At 38.3% G+C, this 23,674-nt stretch overlaps 1 protein-coding gene across 2 annotated transcripts in view; it reads left to right on the top strand.

The window, feature by feature from the left end:
* pdgfd (platelet derived growth factor d) overlaps positions 1-4,509 on the top strand; it is a 145,770-nt gene extending 141,261 nt beyond the window's left edge. For both annotated transcript variants that reach the window (XM_057839099.1, XM_057839098.1), the window contains one exon: positions 527-4,509. In XM_057839099.1, coding sequence (XP_057695082.1) covers positions 527-661 — 135 coding nt within the window. In that variant the 3' untranslated portion in view covers positions 662-4,509. The remainder of the gene's footprint in view (positions 1-526) is intronic.
* Positions 4,510-23,674: the final 19,165 nt, after the last annotated feature.

Genomic DNA, 23,674 nt, shown 5'->3' with positions numbered 1-23,674 from the left:
AATCTTAATAATGTCTTAACGAGACATTGTAGAAGTTGTCGTACTTGCTCTTCGTTGATACTCTCGTCAGCTTGGTCCATTTTTGCGTGTGGCAAAATCATGATGTGATTTCGTGCTGAACCAGAAACAACAGTCTGAGCGGACCAATCACAGTCCATTTGCGCCACGTCACACGCGTTGACGCAACGCGAAGTCAGAAAATTGAGAAGGTGCAAGAGAGGCTACGGCAGAGGGTCGTAAATCGTGTCTTCCTTGACGGGCCAGGTCTGACGCAGAAGCATAACTCAGCCTTAAATCTTCAAGTTAAATTGGAAAGGTAATTGAAAAAAGTGACATTTATCTGATTAATCATTTAATTAATGGTCTGATTAAGCAATTATGAAAAATAATTGTAAGTTGCAGCCCGATCACTCAAAAATGGGAACTAGTAGAGGTTTAGACCTCAGGGAACCCCATAGCTTATGGCCACACAGGAAACAATTAAAAGTCCAGTGCTTTCTCAGCTCATTCTCCCTGTCTCTTCCAGGTGCTCAAGTATGCCCCGGAGACCACTCTGCATCAGCGCCATCGCAGGACAAGAGTACGCTGGGTCATCGATGAGATCTTCCTCACACACCACGACAAGTGTGAATGTTCCTGTCCCTTCCAGCCTCCTCGCTGAGATACTGACACAAACTATATTTGAACTTTTGGACACATTCTGCCATGAACTTTTATGGGATCAGCTTTGTCGTAAATGCAGCGAAGAAAATAAATGCTTTGACGGATGATGCACAACTTGTAACATTACATAACGATAAGTACTCCAGAGAAATAAATGTGAAACTCAACATAAATTCAAACAGTAATGAAGTGCAAATACAATTTTGCTAAGTAGATTCTCAAATATCTTTTTTCTTCATTGGCAAAGAAGAAATAAAGTGAGAGCAGTGGAAATATGAATCCAAACTGACAGTCATTCCTACTGAAAGACTTAAAAAAAAAAAAAAAAAAAGCAGTTATTTATAATGGTGAATTCCCCACCTTCTCATTTTCCACCACGCTCTGCTTTGTTTTGCACACATTCCTGTCTGCAAGAATTCCAGCATCCCTTTGTCCTTCTAACAGTTTGTGCCCTGTTCCCTCCCTTTTGTTTCCTCCGCACTGTCTCTTCCAGCATGCAACACACACACACATCCTCTGCAATCACTCACTACTAAACACATCAGAAGAGATGTGAGCACAGGTTACTGCACTCTAGCCAATTTTCTGAGCGTTGCGGGCATTCCAGCCCCTAACCGGGAATTCTGCTTACAGTACACGGATAAATCCATGCACCTCATGGCTGAAAAACATTACAGAAAAGAGTGAGAAAGAGAAAGAAACTAAACCAGTCAAAGAGGCACTTGTCAGATGTCAGCAGATAATGTTTCATAACATACAACAGTGTATTGGACCACAGTTGAAAACACCTCTGATTCAAACAACAATTAATAATTTAGGATGGAGGTTCCTCCTGAATGTAAATTATTTATCTTATAAAGATGGCTTGAATACCTTTTTAAATAAGACTCATTTATTTGTAAGCATATCTGTGCACCAATACTTAAAGATAAATAAAGGCATGGAGCAAATGGGTTTGAGGTGGAAGAACCAATATCGACTCATATCTTCAACGTCATCAAGCATTTGCAGAACGAACTAGAACAGAGCTTGTGAGTTCAAGGGTGGTGTCTCACCTCATAAATGTTCTTCTGGATAAATCAACCGAAATTCCAACACACAACCTTGAGCGTCTAAGAAATTCTTCACAGAAGAGGTGAAGATATTTCAGGGTTAGAGACAAAGAGTGAACTAAGTCCCTATTTTGTGTCATTATCGCTTTCAGAGAGCTTGCCCATGTTCACATTTATATTCGTGAAGGATACGTTTCTTTGCTTGCATGCAACTTTGTAATTATTACTTTATAGAATATGTTTTCATGAGATTTAGGGTAATGATATTTTTGTAAGTAACTGTGTGGCTGTGCATGCTCATGTGTGTATGACGAATTATTGCATTTGTCTGAGCGCTTGGGAAGTTTCCCAACAGTCTGGAAGCAAGTAGCCCAAAATACTTTGTGACTATTCGACACGTGACAGTATGTGAGACAATGTGCAAATATAGTGGCCTTCTGTTTGTGATGGCATATTACACATATGCAACTAGATATACCATAGCCAAGAGGTGTCGAGCGAAATGAAACTCCAAACACTTTGCAAAAAGAGAAAAGCATGAATGCAAACTGCCACAATACCATTCCCAATTACCAAAGCACAACAGCAAATTGGCAAAAGCACAAACCCCAACTGCCACAACATGAATTCAAGTGGCTTGCAGCACGAACGCAAACTAAAAACCCCCAATTCCAAACTTCCACAACGCGATCCCCAATTGCCAAAGCACGGTTGCAAATTGACAAAAGCACGAACCCCAATTGCCAACACACGAATGCAAATGGCTCGCAATACGACCGCAAGAAACCACAGGCGCACAGCAAAGATGCAAGAGGACCTGGAAGTAGACTAAATTTCAAGGAAGTTGACATGAAGACTATAACTCCTGCTGCCACGTGCCCACAAAAACGTTACGTTACAGGAATTCACTCATAAATTCAGACTTTGGTATATATTGCTTTGTGACTATCTCTACGGTGGCATCAGCAGGGCGAGAGTTGTTGTCCTCATCTCTTCTTCCTTGGAATTTAGTTTATTTCTGGGTCATCCTTATGCATTTGTGCTGTGGCTTTTTGCAGTTGTGTTGCATTCCATTCTTATTCGTGTTGCGGGCAGTTGGGATTTGTGTTGTGGCAAGTAGGGCTCGTGTTTTGGCTATTTGCATTTCTGCTGTATCTATTTGCAGTCGTGATTTGGTCAATTTGCATTCATGTTTTTTTTTCTTTTGCAAAGCCTTTGCAATTGGCATTTGTGTTGTGGAAATTTGCATTTGTGCTTTTTTGTTTTTGCAAAGTGTTTAGACTCTGCATTTTGCCTGTAACGTAGCCACCGTAGATGTAAGATTAGAAAAACAACAACAAAAAGTCATCTGGTCTACCAGCTATAACAAAACAAGTGTCTTGCCATCATACCCAGGGATACACACCTAAAAATAGATATACACCTTCCACTTTTGCTCTGAAGGTAGATGAGGGCAATAACTGGAAACTAAACCAGACTTTTGCCATCTACAAGTATTCCTGTTCTGATTCCGTGTGTAGTCAAATGTTTGGATGGCACTTTATACAGGTGGCACAAAATATAGTAAAGGCTAGAAAAAATGACATGTGGGAACTGAAGTAATCACTCATATTAAAAAAAAAAAAAAAAATTTTAAATCGTCCCAAAAATATGGTGTCATTTTATACATAAGTCACCTTTTGTTCAAAGTTTGGCCGTAGATGTGCCTTATATGTGAAATTATTAAAGTGACGACACAACCAAAACGACATGTTGGTTCTATATTTTAGTGCTCAAAAAACTGAGGGAAACATTACATATTGATATCCTAGGCAAATGAGGAGGTTTACATTCAAATCCACAGACAAGGACAAATAATGGCTGGTCGGTTGTTAACTCACATGTCATGCACAGTCACTGTGTCCGAACAAAACTCAAAATATCACACAACAACAAACTAAATAGCATATTTAGGCAAATAACGAAACAACTAGAACAGTAACTGAAGAAATGTTTAGCATAGAACATGAACTTTGGACCTTATGTACATCCTGAGTGCCGAAATGCATTCTCGGAGGCATGAGACTTTTTTATTGGTCTGTTCTGCTCGCAAAGGTTGATGGGTCATTTTTTTAGGACACTGTGACTGCGCATGACTTTTGAGTTAATGACATGCCTGTGTTTTGCGTTCGGTATTGCGGGTTGTTTCTTTGAGTTGGGTGGTGTATGAGACTCAAGAGCAGCCTGCGAAAATAAATGTCTCTGTACTTTGTCCTCCATGTCATTCGCCACATTATTTTATGTTTCCCTCATAATGAAATATCTGTCCTTGGGGTTTGATTTTTAAAAATAGATTTCCTCAAAAAATAGAATTTGTAATACTGTGCAAATTATGTTTTTTTTTCTTCATTATTATGCATTTTTTTGGCTTATGCAACTTATACAGTGATACCGCTACATACGAATTGAATTTGTTCCAGGGCCTGGATTGTAAATCGAAATGGTCGTACGTCGAGCCGGATTCTCCTATAAGAATGCATTTTAATTCAATTAATTCGTTCTACAGCCCAAAAACCTATGCCTAAACCTTCATCAATACCGCAGGTACAAGTACCGTAATTTTTGGAATTTTCACTTCCTATTCATGTACCATGAAATTTACTTGACCACATACAAATGATTTCGCTCAGAAAATGTCTTTTTATTACAAAACGTAGCACATGAGATTGCGCACAGCTTCCATACTGTATGTCTGTAGTGGCTTATTTATTGTATTTGCACGCAAAGCTTTTGAATAGTAAATGCTCTTGTAGCTTGTGAGCCCAATTTTCATCCGGTCACAAGTCATCATATTTTGCTACAGTGTATCACAAAAATGAGTACACCCCTCGCATTTCTGCAGATATTTAAGTATATCTTTTCATGGGACAACACTGACAAAATGACACTTTGACACAATGAAAAGTAGTCTGTGTGCAGCTTATATTAGAGAGTTAATTTGTTTTCCCCTCAAAATAACTCAAAATATAGCCATTAATATCTAAACCCCTGGCAACAAAAGTGAGTACACCCCTTAGAAACTACGTACATCCCTAAAATGTCCATATTGAGTACTGCTTGTCATTTTCCCGCCCATCTCATCAGATCATAGGACATGTTTCCAGTAATCCATGTGCTTTGTTGACATGTCTTCAGGAAACTGTTTGCGGGCTTACTTGTGTACCGTCTTCAGAAGAGGCTTCCTCCTGGGGTGACCGCTATGCACACCAATTTGATGTAGAGTGTGGTGTATGGTCTGAGCACTAACAGGCTGATCCCCCACCACGTCAGTCTCTGCAGCAATGCTGACAGCACTCCTGTAACGAGTCACATGACATTTTGGAGGGGAAATGACAAGCAGCACTCAATTTGGACCTTTAGGGATGTACGTAGTTTCTAAGGGGTGTACTCACTTTTGTTGCCAGGGGTTAGATATTCATGGCTATATTTTGAGTTATTTTGAGGGGAAAATAAATTAACTCTATTATATAAGCTGCACACAAACTACTTTTCATTGTGTCAAGGTGTAATTTTGTCAGTGTTGTCCCATGAAAAAATATACTTAAATATCTGCAGAAATGCGAGGGGTGTACTCATTTTTGTGATACACTGTAGATATTAAGTTGCTGCAAAGAAAGCCAATCCTAGCAATATTTGTCTGGATATTTGAGTGGGATCTGTCTTTTATTGCAACAGCGTTGGCAGTGCTTCCAGTGTTGTACATGCCAAGGTGGCTATCAATAAATAACAGAAATCAATACAAGACAGGATTCTAAGCTATGAAATTTGACATCACTTATACCACGTTAACTCTACATTCACCATGAACATCAGAAAGTTTGTCAAGGCTTACATTCGTTTCTTTATTCTTTTTCCTCCATTTGTGACTCACACATTAAACATGATAAGCTCTGTCAAACCGGTGACTGTTTGAGCAAGGGAAAAAAGTGCTGCTTTTGCTGTCCTTGAAATATTCATGACAAAACTGTAGGCTTTAATTTATTGTGTCTTTCTCAGTTGTTTTGTTTGGAGGAAAATCAGTTGGATGGTTTTGATAAATAAAGAATTTCTAGCATCAACGAGTCTTGTAGTCATTGCTCTGTGTTTGATCATGTGTAAGAAGTATAACATTTTTGTAACAGATGGAGGGATCTTTGAGATGAAGGAAGGGATAAGAAAACACTAGAATAAACTGCAGGGAGAAGGGCGCAATGATGTTGTTTGGTACAGAACTGTGCATGAGTCACCATGGAAACCACATATGTGCTTTACAGGCCAATGTATCTCTAGTAAGGTCAGCAGTCTGCACCACAGAAGTCAGATTGAAATTAATGGTTGATGTGGCCTGAAGGGATGATTTAATGTTTGATTTTGTATTCAGTGATTGAGTGTGACAGCAGGCTCTGGTTAACCGTTTCCTGCCTATGTAAAAGAAGCTTTGATAAGAAATAATACGTAAGGAAACATGCATTTAGATGTGTGTATTCACTGTGGTGATAGGTCACACATACTATAAGCTACCCTCACGAAAAGGAAACATTTATTCTGATGCAAAAATAACGGGAAAAGATTTAAACTGTTATTCGTCGCTGATATGAAAAATCTATGACACATTTTAAAGAAAATTTGAAAATACAACATCACAAAGAAAATAAACTGTCATGGAATCGATCCAACCTGAGATCAGTTTAAAACAAAAGAAGAGAAAGAATAAAACAGGCAATGCTTGAAATAAAATTTTTCGATTGGTTTGTGTGCTATTAACACCCAGTGTGATTCATGAATAAAGACCATATATACTGTATTGGCGCGAATATAAGACAGTGTTTTTTGCATTGAAATAAGACTGAAAAAGAGGGGGTCGTCTTATAGTCGCAGTCTAGACATTATACCTCTTCACGACGCTAGATGGCGCCAGATATCACTGAAGCGATATTCTGTCATGGCAGATCTCAGCTACTCTCCCCAATAACGACGCTAGATGGCGCCAGATATCATTGAAGCGATGTTCTGTCATGACACCTCTCAGCTACTCTCCCCATTCACGATGCTAGATGGCACCAGATATCATTGAAGTGATGTTCTGTCATGACAGCTCTCAGCTACTCTCAAAGTTTAACCAGTTTGCCTTATTTTATTCCAATGTTTTTCCTTATTCAAATTTGTTTCAAGACTACAGTTAGAGTTAGACTTCACTTTGATGGTTGATGCAGTTATTGCAATTTTGTTGTTTTATCACAATAGATTGGTTTATTTACATTTCAAAAACCAGAAGCCATTCATTTACGAATGTGATTGCACTTTAGTTTACATATTTAAATGTTCAGATATTAAGATTTCAATGAGGCAAAATAACATGCTTTTTCTCTCAAATATATTGTTATAATCATTTGTTTCTGATGTACGGTAATTATTTTCGGTATAAATTTAATTTGGTGTTCCAAAAGTCTTTTTTCAAACTTCAGTCTTGAAAAAGAGGGGGTCGTCTTATAATCAGGGCCGTCTTTTATTCGGGCCAATACAGTATAACATTTTGTATGTTTTTGTGTTGTTTTTGTTTTAAGTCATTGGATTGTGGTTAAATTTAGAAGTTTATGGTTAAATATTGTCAAATTTAGAACCTAAAATGATTTTAGGTTCTAAATTTGACAATATTTAATACAATATTTATTATTTTAGTAAAATCGTTCCCAACTAAAGCTGGTTATAATACATTTCTTATAGACAAGTCTCCTGAGCGAAACATGGGCGGTGCCATCTTTGATCATTTCTGCTCCGAACTTCCGGTTTAGGCAGAACAAAATGAAGTGTGGTTGAAGTAAGCAGTGTGTTAACGTTAGACCTGCAAAATCAAACCAGTGAAGCCCATGGAATCTTCAAAAATAGATTCCTCACGACATAGATGAGACTGTGAGACTTTCTGTGCTGTACGTGAACTCCTGGAAGCGCCTACACTGCGGCAAATAAGTATTTAGTCAACCACTAATTGTGCAAGTTCCCCCACTTGAAAATATTTGAGAGGCCTGTAATTGTCAACATGCGTAAACCTAAACCATGACAGACAGAATGTGGGGGAAAAAAACAGAAAATCACATTGTTTGATTTTTAAAGAATTTATTTGCAAATCATGGTGAAAAATAAGTATTTGGTCAATACCAAAAGTTCATCTCAATACGTTGTTATGTACCCTTTGTTGGCAATAACAGAGGCCAAACGTTTTCTGTAACTCTTCACAAGCTTTTCACACACTGTTGCTGATCTCCACTAGTGCAGTGATGTTTTGGGACTGTCGCTGGGCAACACAGACTTTCAACTCCCTCCTCACCCCGTGGCGTAAAAATGATAACGAGAACGGGGATCAAAAATCCCAGAACGACACGGGGGGACCTAGTGAATGACCTCCAGAGGTCCTCCAGAGGACCTCCAGGTCAATAAATCACAATTTATGAAATTATTAGAAACATATTCATAAGTCGAGCCTTCCCTCAAGGTAGAACGCACGTGGTCTCGATATATGTCCATCGACGAACAGTTTGTGCTGTTGTGAGGTACATCAATTTGTCTTCCCTTGCCTAACAGAGTTTTCCACCTGTAAACAAGTGAACAAAAAACTTGTAACACTTGCATTTATGCGTTTACAAGACCGTGCCATCCTACACGTACTGATTAACAACAGGCTAGCAAAAGATAGCATGTGTTACAGCCACAGCAGTACAGTGGTTGTAGTAAATAATATTAAACATCATCATGATTACAATCATCATCGTATTCACAATTTCAAAGACAAGAAGTCATTTCATGCGCAAGATTTTAGCTTTAGTATTTTTTGAGCAACGGACACATGAAAATGCAGGAATAGGAAGAACATACCTTCCATAACATTTAATACAGTGGAACCTTGACATACGATCACTTTGACACGCAATCTTTTCGAAATCCGACGTAAAATTTGACTCGCCATTTGTTTCTACATCCGACGAAATGCTCTAAATACAACGATTTATAACAGCGTCGCAATTTCATTGTTTTCCCGTACGACACACGCCGGATTTTCTTGTGAAAGAAATCAACATGGGTTCCAAGAATGTATAAATGCAGGTGGTGAAAAAAAGGTGAGGCTTACCAGTGGAAAATTGGGGTGAGCGTCCGTGACCTGCTTGACAATACTCCTTCGACCTCCGTTTGCCAGTCTTTATATGTTAAGGTGACAACCATTGCCAAAGATATCGCCAGCTTTGTCAGGGTTTTAATCTTTTATTTTAGAACTTGCAACACAACACGCTAGCTGCCAGCAACAACAGGACGTTAAAAGTGAAAGTAATATCTCAACTGCACTCTCTCAATCTGCCTTCAGCGCCACGGTGCGTTCTGGTACACCACACAAATTGCAGCTGCCATATTAGAACCCGATTTGTTACCTTATTACAGGTATTATTATTATTCCGATTTTTATTCATAATTTATTTGTTTTGCTCTTTTTAATTGCTATTTGCAATAGTAACAGTAGTATTTATTAATGATGTAGTGTAGGTTTCGGGCTGTGGAACGAATTAATGGAATTATAGTGTATTCTTATAGGGAAATCCTGCTCGACATACGACCATTTCCACTTACAAACAAGATCCTGGAACGAATTAGCTTCATATTTAGAGGTACCACTGTATACTACTGTACTCTATTCTCTCCATATACAAAATCTGCAACTGGTTTCTTAGTATGGTAATTTATGCATGAAAATTTGGCTGTTATAGGCATATGAGTTGATACTTCCGCGAAGCACCTTTGGGAGATATGCTGCGTTCATGTGTGTTGAGAGATCTGCTCCCAAGTTGGAAAATCGTTCTGATGTGTTATAAAGTTATAATGTGGTATAATAACATGATTGCTACAAAGACCAGTAGCTTATTTTAATGCTCCAACGATACATCTCAAGTTCAGTGGCTGTCTGGCAGTTTTTATAGACACCATGTAATAGAGAATCATTTTGTCGATTACTCGAACAACATGTGAATGCAACATCAATATTTCGGTGCGTGTGGCAATCATACAGTCGAAAGTGCATTACATCTTCCCACCACTTTACTGGTTGGTGCCAGATAAACTGTCCATTTTTGTTGTTCGTTACCTCTGGGTTGATGTTTGTATGGTCGCCCATTCCTATGAATTGCAAATTATATAGGTTCAATTTTACTCTTCACATATCAGGCAATTAACTGGGGTACACTACTCTGGTCTCAAGTTGAAGTAGCAGATGAGTTGTCATGTTTTAGGTAACTCGCTATAAATACAATGACAATTACTTATGATTTGAGTGAGAAGCTCTCACTCAGAGCTTTGTCTTATATTGTGTTAATATATTTGGTATTTGAACTTTATCAATATACTGATGCTATTTATATCTATTTGTTTAAATGACCAAAATGAATAAAATCATTCTGTATGACTTAATTACTTGTCTTTGGATACTAGAGCGTATTTGATAACAGCAAGGATAAATCATAACGGAGGAATCAGAGGGGTAAGCTAGGTAACCCACCTAGGGAACATAAACCACTTTTAGGTCACAACCTACCAGTTGACTGGTGCTAATTAATTGCATAAAACTTACAGCGATATAAACCCATTTCTGCCTGGCAAAGTAGACCAGCAGAGTGTAGGAAGAGGTGAAGAAGGGATGAAAGTTAATGAGCATGAGCAGAGGTGAAATGACTATGAAAGGATGTCCCAATTTTTATTTTAAATACTGATGGCTGAAAACCAAACAAACATCGCCTTTTTGTTGTTGTTTTGTTTTGTTTTTGTTTTGTTTTTTTTTTACATAAACTTTGGTTTGATTATATATAGCTTGAAACGATATTTCTGTCTTTTTATGACAGATAAGTGCTAAAAAAATATATTTTTTTTAAAAAAATGCTTACTCGTCTGTGCCCCAATATTGTATTAGGTCTAGTGACGCCCCTGTATATACTGAACATTTTAGAATTACCAGACATCATAGATTTATTTGGCTAAATTACCTGTTGGCTACCAGATCTGTTCCGTTGGTACAAGCAGGCAGAGGTGAGTAGAGTAGCCAAAAATTTTACTCAAGTAAGAGTAGCGTTACTTGAAAATAATATTACTCAAGTATGAGTAAAAGTGGTCGTCCAAAAAATGTACTCAAGTAGAAGTAAAAAAGTATCCAGTGAAAAGAATACTCAAGAAATGAGTAACATTTTGAGTGACTGCCTATTTTTGTTTGATTTTTTTTTAAACAATGGTATTTATTTTCTCTCACCACAAACTTATCTATATGAACTGTTGTTATAATTATAGTGCACAATAAACCATTACATAACCACATTAAGTCAAATAAATATATTTTTTTAAATCATTAATTTAAAACGAGAAAGAAAAAACAGTAATGAAGCATTATTCGTTCAAAGAGCATGAGTTCCCTGCCCTCTAGTGGAGGAAATAGTTCATAGTTTGAGTAGTGAACACTGTAGTTCCTTCATAGTTACTATTATGAAATTAAAAGGATCATAACCCCGGTTTTCCGTGGTCAGTCAGTGCCAAATAAAAACTGGGAGAGAGTTTTAAATCCACAATTTCGATTCATGTTGAGGGCAGTGCTTTATGGCAAATACTTCATTTGTTACGGTGCTTTATAGACGCGTGATTGAACAGGTTTGCTTGATCATAAAATTGTAATCTTGCGTCCGATTGGTGTAATGTCATTATTGTTGCGACGTCTAATTGGTAAAATTAGTAGCGCTACTCTATGTAGAATAAAGAGGAAAAATGTAACGACAGTTGTGTAGCCCAAAGTATCGGAGTAAGAGTCGCGTTTTTTCTTCAAGAATATACTCAAGTAAAAGTAAAAAGTATGGCTTCGTAAAACTACTCTTAGAAGTACATTTTCTCAAAAAGCTGCAAGCAGGAATCTTACTCAGTAATGGATCAAAAACAAATTATGCAGTCCACAACATATTGATGATGACCATATTGAAAGTGGATCCATCTAGTTGTCACATATGGAGACTGTTTTTTCTTCATCCATTCTTCTCTCTGCTGTCTTGTATTTCAAACTATAGCTGCCTCACTCCGACATTTTTCATCTCTCACATTTCCGTCTTCTATCACTTCTTCCTTGTCATTCTGATCAAGCCTTCACTTTCAATCATGATGCACCTGTTGACTTCATGCCATTCTCTCGGTTGCGTAATGCTTTCAATGTCTGTTATATCAGACCAAAGCTCTCTGCTGCGCCACCGGGGTAACCAGGAAATGAAAGCCTAAAAAATGAAGGAAACATCTCAATACGTTTATCATAGCCCTTGTCTCAATAGTTTAACAGTCAGTTTTTGTTGACTTGGTTAACACTTTGACTTGCTCTATTGTCCCTTGAGCAATGCCAGTGCACATTAAATGACATTTTTGGTACCTTAGCTCACATGGTACAGGGGAGCAGGATTCCAATGATTTTGTTCCACTATTCATAACACTTTCTGCAAAAAAAAAAAAAAAAAAAAAAAAAAAAGGTCTTCCTGCAGGCTCCAAAACAGACAGGATTTCAGCTCATTAGTTGACCTTCAATAATGCGTCAGGACAAGGTCTGAATGGAAGGGTGTGTTGGGAGACCCTTTAGAAAACTACAGTAAAGTTAGACAATGCTTTACTTTGGGGAGAAAGTGAGTACACTGAATATATAAGTACATTTCACATATTTTACTCCATATGCTCTCATTTCTACACCTCAGAAGAATCACTTATTTAAAATGAATGAAACATCGTTTTGGTAGCGCTGTGCACAAATATAATCAATGTCACAGTCAGTGTTGTCAGAACACGTTACTCTAATCTGATTACTTTCTTTCAGTAACGAGCAATCTTACGCGTTGATTTTTCCAAACGAGTAATATGATTAACTCATTCTCTCCCAGCGATTTTCACCGGAGCAAGGCCCTTCGCTCCCTGCCGTTTTACTGGATTTTGACTGATTTTACAAGGCCCACAGAAAATTCTTTTCTATTGCTACATAAACATGGAACCCACCAAAAGAAAGATTAGAGTCTCTTCCTTCAGCAGAAAAAAAAGTTTAGTTTATATCTTTTTCCATTCTTTAGAAATCAGCATTAGAAAATAGCTTAGTTTGAGCAATTTTCCAATTTCTGATGAAAAAACAGAGAAAGTGAGCTTTTTATAAAAGCATACATTTAAAACATAACTTTGACTTTAACACAGCTATTTTTCGCTTTTGTGACATCCCAAACATCTGAATAATGTTTTCGTTCTACAAAATAACATAAACAACAAGACAAAAAGAGCTTTTGATCGCAAAGTAACAATTTATTTACACATAACTAAACTATTGAACTGTTAAATTATTTGCGCACATAACAACGCGGAAGGCTCTCAGCTGCTCCCGCTTGAATGAGGTGGTTCCCAGTAATCTGATGAGTCCGGATCAGGATCGGTCTCACTTTTTTCATCATCTTCATCATCTTCATCGTTGGTTTCAACCTCGGGCTCTGGAGTAACGCAACGTGAGCTCCGCAGAACGTGTGTGGAACCTGACGCTGTTGTGGCCGTCACCGTCAGTCTCATCAAGATAGATTTTTTTGAATCGTTCTTTGACAATGGTTTCGTTTTCTTTTGAAAACACTCCTCTTGTGTTGTTTGCCTTTTTTTCCCGATCGTTCTCCACATTTTTCTCAAATTCTCACGCGCCTTCACAAGATCCCTCCAACTTCCGTTTCCTGACTATTTTTCTTCACTTCCTTTCTTGGCAGAGGTGAGTTCTTACAAAATGCACTACCGCCCTCCAGTGGCCAGTTTTATTGCTTTAAAATGAATTTTGAGAATTGTGCATTGCAGTTTAAGTGCAACAGAACAAAGAGATGCCTCTTGTAAAAAAAATAAATAAATAAATAAATAAAACGTAAAACACGTATAAATACGTATTTGGGACACTGAAACAATTAAAAATAGAACGTATTTATATGTTTGTGGGAGCAAATGAGTTAAAATTTGTTTCCTTAGTGTCTGTGCATTACTATTTTGTGATTGCCTCGTAACGTATGTAGAAGATATCAACACTATGAATGAGCATGTGGAATTATGTACTTGGCCAAAAAAGTGAAATAGCTGAAAACAGGTTTATACTCTACTTTCTTCAAAGTATCCACCCTTTGCTCTTATTTCTTTTTTTTGCACAATTTTGACACTCTTTCAATTAGCTTCAGGATGCAGACACCTGAAAAGGTTCTCACTTCACAGGTATGCCTTATCAGAGTTAATAAGTGGAATTTGTTACCTTTTCAGTGGGGTTGGGACCATCATTTGTATTACATTGAATGAGGTGTGTCCAAACTTTTGGCCTGTACTGTGTATACATACATCTTGACACTGTTCGTGTTCAATCCTCGGTTCAAGCTCAGTTGTTGTTGAAGCTTTTGAAAGCTTAGGTTTAAAGAAATTCTAAATATCCATCTCAGGTGTAGTTTTGGCTAAGCAAAGCAAAGGACCGTCTCTAAGGTGCGAGTCACATGATCTGTTCGAAAAATAATTAAGACCCATTATGAAATACTTTGAAAGATTCTTGTTGATTTCGTTTATTTTTGTTGTTTGTTTGCTTTACAACTTTTATAGACAACATTTTAACAGCCAGTTCTTTATCTTAAAGGGGAAGTTAAGAATTAGGTGTTGAGGCAGCAAGCAAAAACAATACAGTGGGGCAAATAAGTATTTAGTCAACCACTGATCCTGCAAGTTCTCCTACTTGAAAATATTACAGAGGCCTGTAATTGTCAACATGGGTAAACCTCAACCATGAGAGACAGAGTGTGGGGAAAAAAAAACTGAAAATCACATTGTTTGATTTTTAAAGAATTTAATTGCAAATCATGGTGGAAAATAAGTATTTGGTCGCCTACAAACAAGCAAGATTTGTTGCTGGTATTTTGGTCCATTCCTCCATGCAGACCTCCGCTAGAGCAGTGATGGTTTGGGGCTGTCATTGGGCAACACGGACTTTTAACTCCCTCCACAGATTTTCTATGGGGTTGAGATCTGGAGACTGGTTCGGCCAATCCAGGACCTTGAAAAGCTTCTTACGAAGCCACTCGTTTGTTGCCCTGGCTTTGTGTTTGGGATCATTGTCATGCTGAAAGACCCAGCCACATCTCATCTTGAATGCCCTTGCTGATGGAAGGAGATTTTCACTCAAAATCTCTCGATACATGGCGCCATTCATTCTTTCCTTTACACAGATCAGTCATCCTGGTCCCTTTGCAGAAAAACAGCCCCAAAGCATGATGTTTCCACCCCCATGCTTCACAGTGGGTATAGTGTTCTTCGGATGCAATTCAGTATTCTTTCTCCTCCAAACACGAGAACCTGTGTTTCTACCAAAAAGTTCTATTTTGGTTTCATCTGACCATAACACATTCTCCAGTCCTCTTCTGGCTCATCCAAATGCTCTCTAGCCAAACGCAGACGGGTCTGAACGTGTACTTTCTTCAGCAGGGGGACATGTCTGGCAGTGCAGGATTTGAGTCCCTGGCGGCGTATTTGGTTACTGATAGTAGCCTTTGTTACTGTGGTCCCAGCTCTCTGTAGGTCATTCACTAGGTCCCACCGTGTGGTTCTAGGATTTTTGCTCACCGTTCTTGTTATCATTTTGATACCATGGGGTGAGATCTTGAATGGAGCCCCAGATCGAGGGAGATTATCAGCAGTTTTGTATGTCTTCCATTTTCTAATAATTGCTCCCACAGTTGATTTCTTTACACCAAGCGTTTTACCTATTGCAGATTCAGTCTTCCCAGCCTGGTGCAGGTCTACAATTTTGTCTCTGGTGTCCTTCGACAGCTCTTTGGTCTTGGCCATAGTGGAGTTTGGAGTGTGACTGACTGAGCTTGTGGACAGGTGTCTTTATACCGATAATGAGTTAAAACAGGTGCCATTAATACAGGTAACGAGTGGAGCCTCGTTAGACCTCGTTAGAAGAAGTTAGACCTCTTTGACAGCCAGAAATCTTGCTTGTTTGTAGGTGACCAAATACTTATTTGTCCACTCTAATTTGGAAATAAATTCTTTAAAAATCAAACAATGTGATTTTCTGTTGTTTCCACATTCTGTCTCTCATGGTTGAGGTTTACCCATGTTGACAGTTACAGGCCTCTCTAATCCTTTCAAGTAGGAGAACTTGCACAATTGGTGGTTGACTAAATACTTATTTGCCCAACTGTAGGTAAAAAGAAACTGCTAAATTACTTTTAAAGTAACTTAGTTACTTGCATAATAAAGTAATCAGTAAAGTAACTAGATAACTTTGTTGAGGTGTAATCAGTAATCAGTAATTAAATTACTTTTACAAGTAATCTGTCACAACACTGGTAACAGTACATAGCGTAACTGAACATTCGTAAATAATTTTGGCAAGTCCACAGTGTCTGCCCGCATATTTTCACCTACATCACACTGGATATCACAATGGCTAACTTAGCCACTCCGGAGCCCTGAAACTAATAAATAACTAACAAACTGCATGGAATTTGTTGGAATAAACTCCACCGGCTGATGACTAATTAAACCCCACTAACTCAAAGATTAAGCCTAACTTCCCTTTTAAGACCACATACGAAAGTAGCCTTTAGCGGATTTGAAAATATCTGCCTTCACATGACCTGGCCTGTTCACACCTTCAAGAAAGTATCCCATTAAAGGCAGTTGAAGCCCCCCGTCAAAAAATGAATTGGGTCACTTCATCCATCCGTCAACATATACGGTAAATTGTTATATATATTGTTGTGGGTGGTGATAATTTCATAGCTATACGTAGTGGTTTTAAGCTAATGGGATAAAAATCAAATTTTGCTAAACAGATGATTCAAAATGACATGATCGACAGTAAAAGTAATGTACTGTAATACACATTACAAAGTAAGTTTGTAATGATTTGTTATGGAATCATTGGGACTAAAATATGAACAGGCACATTGTATGATAAACAAAAGACAGCACTTCTGAACTGTGCATATGACAAAAGGATAAAAAAAGAAGAAGCTACAGAGGCTTTGTTTTTCATCTCACACACACGTCTGCGAGTTGACATGTAGCGAAGAGAAATGAGGGAACACTGCAACAATATTTTGTTCAGGAAAAATTATTCTACTTTTATTCCACCAATATCCACAGAAGAACATACAGTACATCACGTTTGAGTCGGAGCTTGCCTCAAATCATACAGAACTTCTATTCCCGGAGGACTATGTGTGAAGGTGGATCTTATCTTGTAATGTCCATTTCCTTTAATGATATATGAAAAGCTGAAAAGTTCATATTCCCACAGGCACGTACGCACACACACAAACACACTTCATCCTTTCTGTCCCTTCTGATCCTCAGGCCCATCTTTGCCACGTCCACAAGCACTTCCACTCACCTTTTACACTACATTATGAAAAAGCTTTCATTTAGGTATGAATATTAGATATTTCTTTTAAATTATGTAAAACGACCATATGTGAGAAATCTGCAGACATCAGGTGGAGGACAATTGTGGCTTTCTGCATTTAAAAGAATCAAATAAAACTGACTTCTCCGATTCAATCTAGTCCATTAAATAAATGATAATACCCCAAGTGTAATGGAAGCACTTATGCCTTTTTTGCTCTAAAAGGTTAAAGGCTAATTTTATCCATATTATGCTACTTTGAAAAACATCCCCTCATAAATCGGTGAATCTGAGCAGAATGCAGCTGGCTGAAGAGAAGCTGCAAGTATTTGAAGCACTTTGAAACTGATGAAAGCTCACCAAATGACTTCTAAAAGACAAACAAGAAGCACGCTGTTTCCTTTCTAGTTCATGAAAAATACTATTTGACAAAGTTCATTTGAACAGTGTGATATTGTAAGTGACGTAATAGAACAGAGACAAGAAGAGAGAAAACAAGTCCCGAGGCACTGGAGTTACTGTAATGGAATGGAAGTTATTGAGTGTGCGGGTTTGGGTGTTCTAAATTGAAAAATGTTTCTTTCAGCAGCAAGGGAACGTCATGGAACATTCTATTCTTATCGAGTCTTCAATTGGCTGTATTACCTGCAGCATAATATCAATGTACACGCGCACACATTGGAAGGGGAGGCCAAAAAAATGAATACTTTAATATGAGCAAATAGACAAGAGCCATGCCTCTGTTAAAGATTAGAATTTTGCCTATAGAATACACATTCTTACTGAATGCATCATTACTTGCAATAGGTAAATTCTTCCTCAAGGGCTAGGCAATGCTAAGCCTCTTCTCTCCTGACTGTTGCTATCCTGGCCGACTGCCTCATCAATTCACACCATGGAATACTGTCATTCTCTACTGTTTAGCCTCCCTCATTAGTCATTCTAATAAATTACATCTTCTTCAGAAATGTGCCACCTTTATTATCACCTGACTCCATGGCCTCCAGTCCTGCGGCAACTCCACTGGTTCCCTATCCGGTAGCGCATCAAATTTAAAATATTCATGTTGACTTTTAAGGCCATCCTTAACCTTGTACCTCCATGTCATCATAATCATCCTCACTGTCAGATCTTCTTCCTGCATCTACCTCATTGTCCCCTTCTCTCTGTGTTTATTTAATTATCATTATCATTACTAATTGTAAATTGCCCTTGAGAGCCCTGAACAATGCCCTATTGAAGAAATTAGGATTATCAATCATGCTTGAATTATTATCCCTTCAACGCTGTAAACCAGCAGGTACATAGTACTGCAATGGATCATTGCTCGAGTAGAGTGTTGTTTTTTCCATACATGCGCTCATAGTGATTATCAGTGTTTCAATGCCACACTATGTACCTTGCTGCTGGTAAAATCCATTAGTGTCCATGTTGTTTATAAAGAAATGGACGAGGCACACAAAAACATTTACTATACTGGCGTATATATGTACTGTATGTATATATATATATATATATATATATATATATATATGTATATATATATATATATATATATATATATATATATATATATATATATATATATATATATATATATATATATATATATATATATATATATATACAGTGCCTTGCAAAAGTATTCGGCCCCCTTGAACCTTGCAACCTTTCGCCACATTTCAGGCTTCAAACATAAAGATATAAAATTTTAATTTTTTTGTCAAGAATCAACAACAAGTGGGACACAATCGTGAAGTGGAACAAAATTTATTGGATAATTTAAACTTTTTTAACAAATAAAAAACTGAAAAGTGGGGCGTGCAATATTATTCGGCCCCCTTGCGTTAATACTTTGTAGCGCCACCTTTTGCTCCAATTACAGCTGCAAGTCGCTTGAGGTATGTTTCTATCAGTTTTGCACATCGAGAGACTGACATTCTTGCCCATTCTTCCTTGCAAAACATTAAAATAGGTTACTCTTCTTTGTGGCAACCATGTTTTTATCCTACATTACGACTTTACAACACATCAGAACAATTTTCCAACTTGGGAACTCAGATCTCCCGACACACATGATCACAGCATATCTCCAGTGCTTCGCAGAAGTATCAACTCATATGCCTATCACAGCTAAAGTTACATGCACAAATTACCATATTACGGAGCCATGTGCAGATTGTATTCATGGAGTAAATAGAGTAAAATGATCATATTAAATAGTCACATTTTGTAGATTAAGCTATGTAGACGTAAACATCCAAAGTATTTTATTAATTTTATTTTACTAGTGGAATTTATACTGAGGCACTGCAGATCAATCCTGAGGCACATGCTCCAGTGAAATATGTTTCTATTATTACTGTTTAATTCTCTTGTAATAAAAAAAAAAAAAAAACATTCCATTGTGTTACCAGCACCACCAAGGGCCGCCATTCTTTTTAAGTAGGACCGGCGCTATATAATTAATAAGCGTAGAAGAAAAGGGAGAGCGAGAAAAGAGAGAGAAGGCAAGTTGTGGGCAGTTCAGAAAAAGGTGATGTGTTTGGTGGCTGCACCCACCTCTGTTTGGCGGGTTCAAATAAAATATTTAAGGAATGAGAAATCTGACGAGCCCGTGTGTCTGTCTAAATTTTACCATTAAGTTGGGAAGAGAACTGGACTGAGTGTTACCGAGCAAACAAGTCATGAAGGAAGACAGTCCATTCCTTACTAAGTTACAGAGTTGAAGATACCATTGCCAAAAATCAACAAAGGTAACTGTCACTAGTCTCGCAAGATATACCATCTGCAGTTGTCGCGAGTTTAGTCCTGACAGCGGCAACAATGTATCGATATAAGGAGGGAGAAGGCAATCCTGCCAAAAAAAAATGAAAGAAGTCTTGTAAATATCTCGAAAAATGGGATAGCTAATTTACTTTACTAAAGAGTAGCAGAATGGGGCACTGTCACGTTCACAGCATTTAACATCACCAAAGGTACGCATATCAGATTCTGATTACCGAACTAATGTTTACAAGTTGTTTTTAGATATGCTGTACTCGTGTCTTAAAATGTAAGAGATACTGGAGTTTGGTTGTGGTGTTGGGACAGCTCATGGTGAGGGCTGGAAATTTTCCCTTCTTTTCTAATCCAAAACTTTACAGGAATGACAAGTACATAGTACTACTTAGAAAATTTGAATATTCTGTCTGTATCTTTCCATGCATGTCTGAACTTTTCAGAGCCAACCTAAGACCTACTTCTTGAAGGCTCAGGGTGTTTTGAATTACACATGTGCCTACTGTGTACAAAACTGAAGCTTTCACAGCATTCTTAGTTTTCTGAGAACATGGGTTTGTAGTTTTATTCATTCATTCATTTTCCATGCCGCTTTTCCTCACGAGGGTCGCGGAGGTGCTGACATAAAACGAAAATCTTAATCCACAACATTACTAAAAGGAGTTCCTGAAGTCTGTCAATGTGCATGTAATGGCTCAAAAAAGTTGTTTAAAAAGTTTCATCTTTTATGTTAAATTGCCAAAATAAAACAATTATAATTTTATATATTAATATTTTGGTCTTTATATCATGGTTTCACGATGGATTCTGGTGACGGAAGATGTTTGTATGCCACTTAGCGGGATGCCGAGGCACTTGGAGAGACAAAGCAAGAGAGAGCTTGCATGCCACCTGGTGGGATGCTGAGCCAGTAGGATACACCAAGGCAGCGTTTCAATACCAGTTTGAGTTGCCCTCGCTCACTTGCCCTAAGAACTTGCTATGACGTCACTTGGAGGGCGGAGCCAAAGTAGGTGGAGTGGGAGTGAAAGTCGTAAATGAAACATACTTGCCCTCGTTCATTCACAAGCCAGACAATCATGTATCAACCACATGTTGTTGAAGTGGCGCTATACTGCATATTCCAAATCACACAAAATATAGGGAGACTCTTATAATTACGACAGAGAAGTATTCCTCACATGATGGCAATACGTCGGTACCTTAAAATGATCAGAATTTTTAGTTTTGTATAAAATTTTATTTGGGCAATTTATTATTTATTTATTTGTTTGTCTTCACCTTCTAATTTGCAGACAGATTTGTTGTTTGTCTTTCAGACGCTGTAAACTCATTGGATGAGTTGCATAAAAGCCGTTATTTGGAAAAGCGTCGGTCGATCCAGTCGCCAGATCCATATTTGATGCCCAAACCGATGTTTCCTCCCGTTCCGGTGTTGTGCCGAAAAATGCCCCCCCATCCCCCTGCGTGAAATGTCCCCCCTGATTGGAACGCCTATTTATAATGCTTTATTGAGGTGAAAACATCAAATGTTTTCATGGACGCATTACAGTAATGGATTTACGACTGTTAAATCAGTTTTAAATCAATAGATTACGGAAAATACTACGTGGACTGGGCCACATAACCATCTTTGAACAGAAATGTATTAGTCTTTAGGTTTTCACGACCATATCCCAATGACAATCACACAGGTATGACATTTATTAGTTCAAGCAGAGTAAAATAATACATATTCACGGTACAAGAAAGTCGTTTCCGTGTGGGCGCTCCCGTCAGGGGGGACATTTCACGCAGGGCGGCTATTTTTCGGCACAACACCTGTTGTAGCGCTCACCTTCTTACCGCAGCGACGAGCTTCGTAGTCTCCGTCTGATGATGTCTGCGATCGTGTTGGCATCATATTGATGTTTTCGCCGCTGTCTAACTGCTGTCGACACAAACGCATCATGGACCGAGATAAACAAACCGTGCTGCTTTAGAGATTTGCCCTTTTAACAATGGGCACACAGCAACTACTAAAATGACTGTTTATCTTCTCTGTTACTGCAACCAACCGCCACATATGCCTTCACCATTTTGAGTTCATTTATTTTCCCCTCAAAATAACTCAAAATATAGCCATTAATACCTAAACCCCTAGCAGCAAAAGTGAGTACACCGCATGGGAACTACATACATCCCTAAATGTCCAAATTGAGTACTGTTTGTCATTTTCCCTCCAAAATGTCATGTGACTCGTTACAGGAGTGCTGTCAGCATTGCTGCAGAGATTGAAGAGGTGGTGGGGGGGGGGGGGGGTCATTCCCACCACCATGCTTGACTGCTTGACTGTAGGCATGACACACTTATCTTTGTACGCCTCACCTGGTCGCCGCCACACATGCTTCAGACCATCCAGCCAACCAAACAAATTAATCTTCGTCTCATCAGACCATAGGACATGGTTCCAGTAATCCCTGTGCTTTGTTGACATGTCTTCAGCAAACTGTTTGCGGACTTTCTTGTGTACCGTCTTGAGAACAGGCTTCCTCCTGGGGTGAAAGCCATGCACACCAATTTGATGTAGAGTACGGTGTTTGGTCTGAGCTCTAACTGGCTGACCCCCCCACCTCTTGGTTGTACGTAGTTCCCATGCGGTTTACTCACTTTTGTTGCCAGGAGTTTAGATATTAATGGCTATAGTTTGAGTTATTTTGAGGGGAAAATAAATTAACTCTATTATATAAGCTGCACACAGACTACTTTTCATTGTGTCAAAGTGTCATTTTGTCATTGTTGTCCCATGAAAAGATATACTTAAATATATGCAGAAATGCGAAGGGTGTACTCACTTTTGTGATACACTGTAGACTGGTTGGGCGAGCTCCCATGATGTGCCGAGAACCCTGCTGAGGTTATAGAGCTGATCTACTGTTCCGCAACCCAGAAGAAAACCTATTGCTCCTCCTGAATCCGAGGTTCGACTTCCCGCTAGCTACCAAAGAATGTTCAATAAGTTCAATAACTTACCATTCTTTATTTCTACTTGAAGATATTTTTAATGATTTGACCCCCCACCCCCCAAAAATAATTCTGATTTTTACTGGAAACTGCTCCCTGGGCGTGTCTTATTTTGCCATTTATAACCATCTTGCATGCAAGGGTAGGTGTGTGTGTGTCTCACTCTCTCTCATTGTCATTTTGGCCTTGATGCGGCCAATTTGAAAGGAAATCTGCTTCCTGACTCCTGAGCCAGAGGGCAGAGGAGTCATTTGAGAGGTGCATACCATACCTGAATACAATCAGGGGTTGGAAAAAAAAAAACATACCCATCAAAAATAATTATGACATCTTAATTGCCAATATCCTATGAGTTTTAATTTAATATTATATTGTACTTCTTGTTTCTTTCTATATTTCCTGTTTGGAAAAAACAAGCAATAATAAGCAAGCTTCCCATCTGTAGTTGCTAATTAATGTGTGTAACCGCCGCGTGTTTCAAAGGGGAAAAAATGTTTAATACAGTAAGTAAAGGTGCATGAAATTTCCGATTCTTAGATCATTCACGATTTGGCCGTGGAAGAGTCGAGAACGATTCACAAACATACATACTGTACGTTTCGGTACACTGTACAACCCAACAAAATATTGAGCTTTGTCGACCCACACCGTGTTTCAGGCACCCCGCGATTCAATTTGATTACGATTCAGGGTGCTACGATTCGATTATTGAACG

The sequence above is a fragment of the Corythoichthys intestinalis genome, chromosome 6 (assembly GCF_030265065.1).
Source record: "Corythoichthys intestinalis isolate RoL2023-P3 chromosome 6, ASM3026506v1, whole genome shotgun sequence".
In the NCBI taxonomy this organism is placed as follows: Eukaryota; Metazoa; Chordata; class Actinopteri; order Syngnathiformes; family Syngnathidae; genus Corythoichthys; species Corythoichthys intestinalis.
The sequence above is the reverse complement of the archived record's forward strand: the minus strand, read 5'-3'. Positions and strand labels throughout refer to the sequence as shown.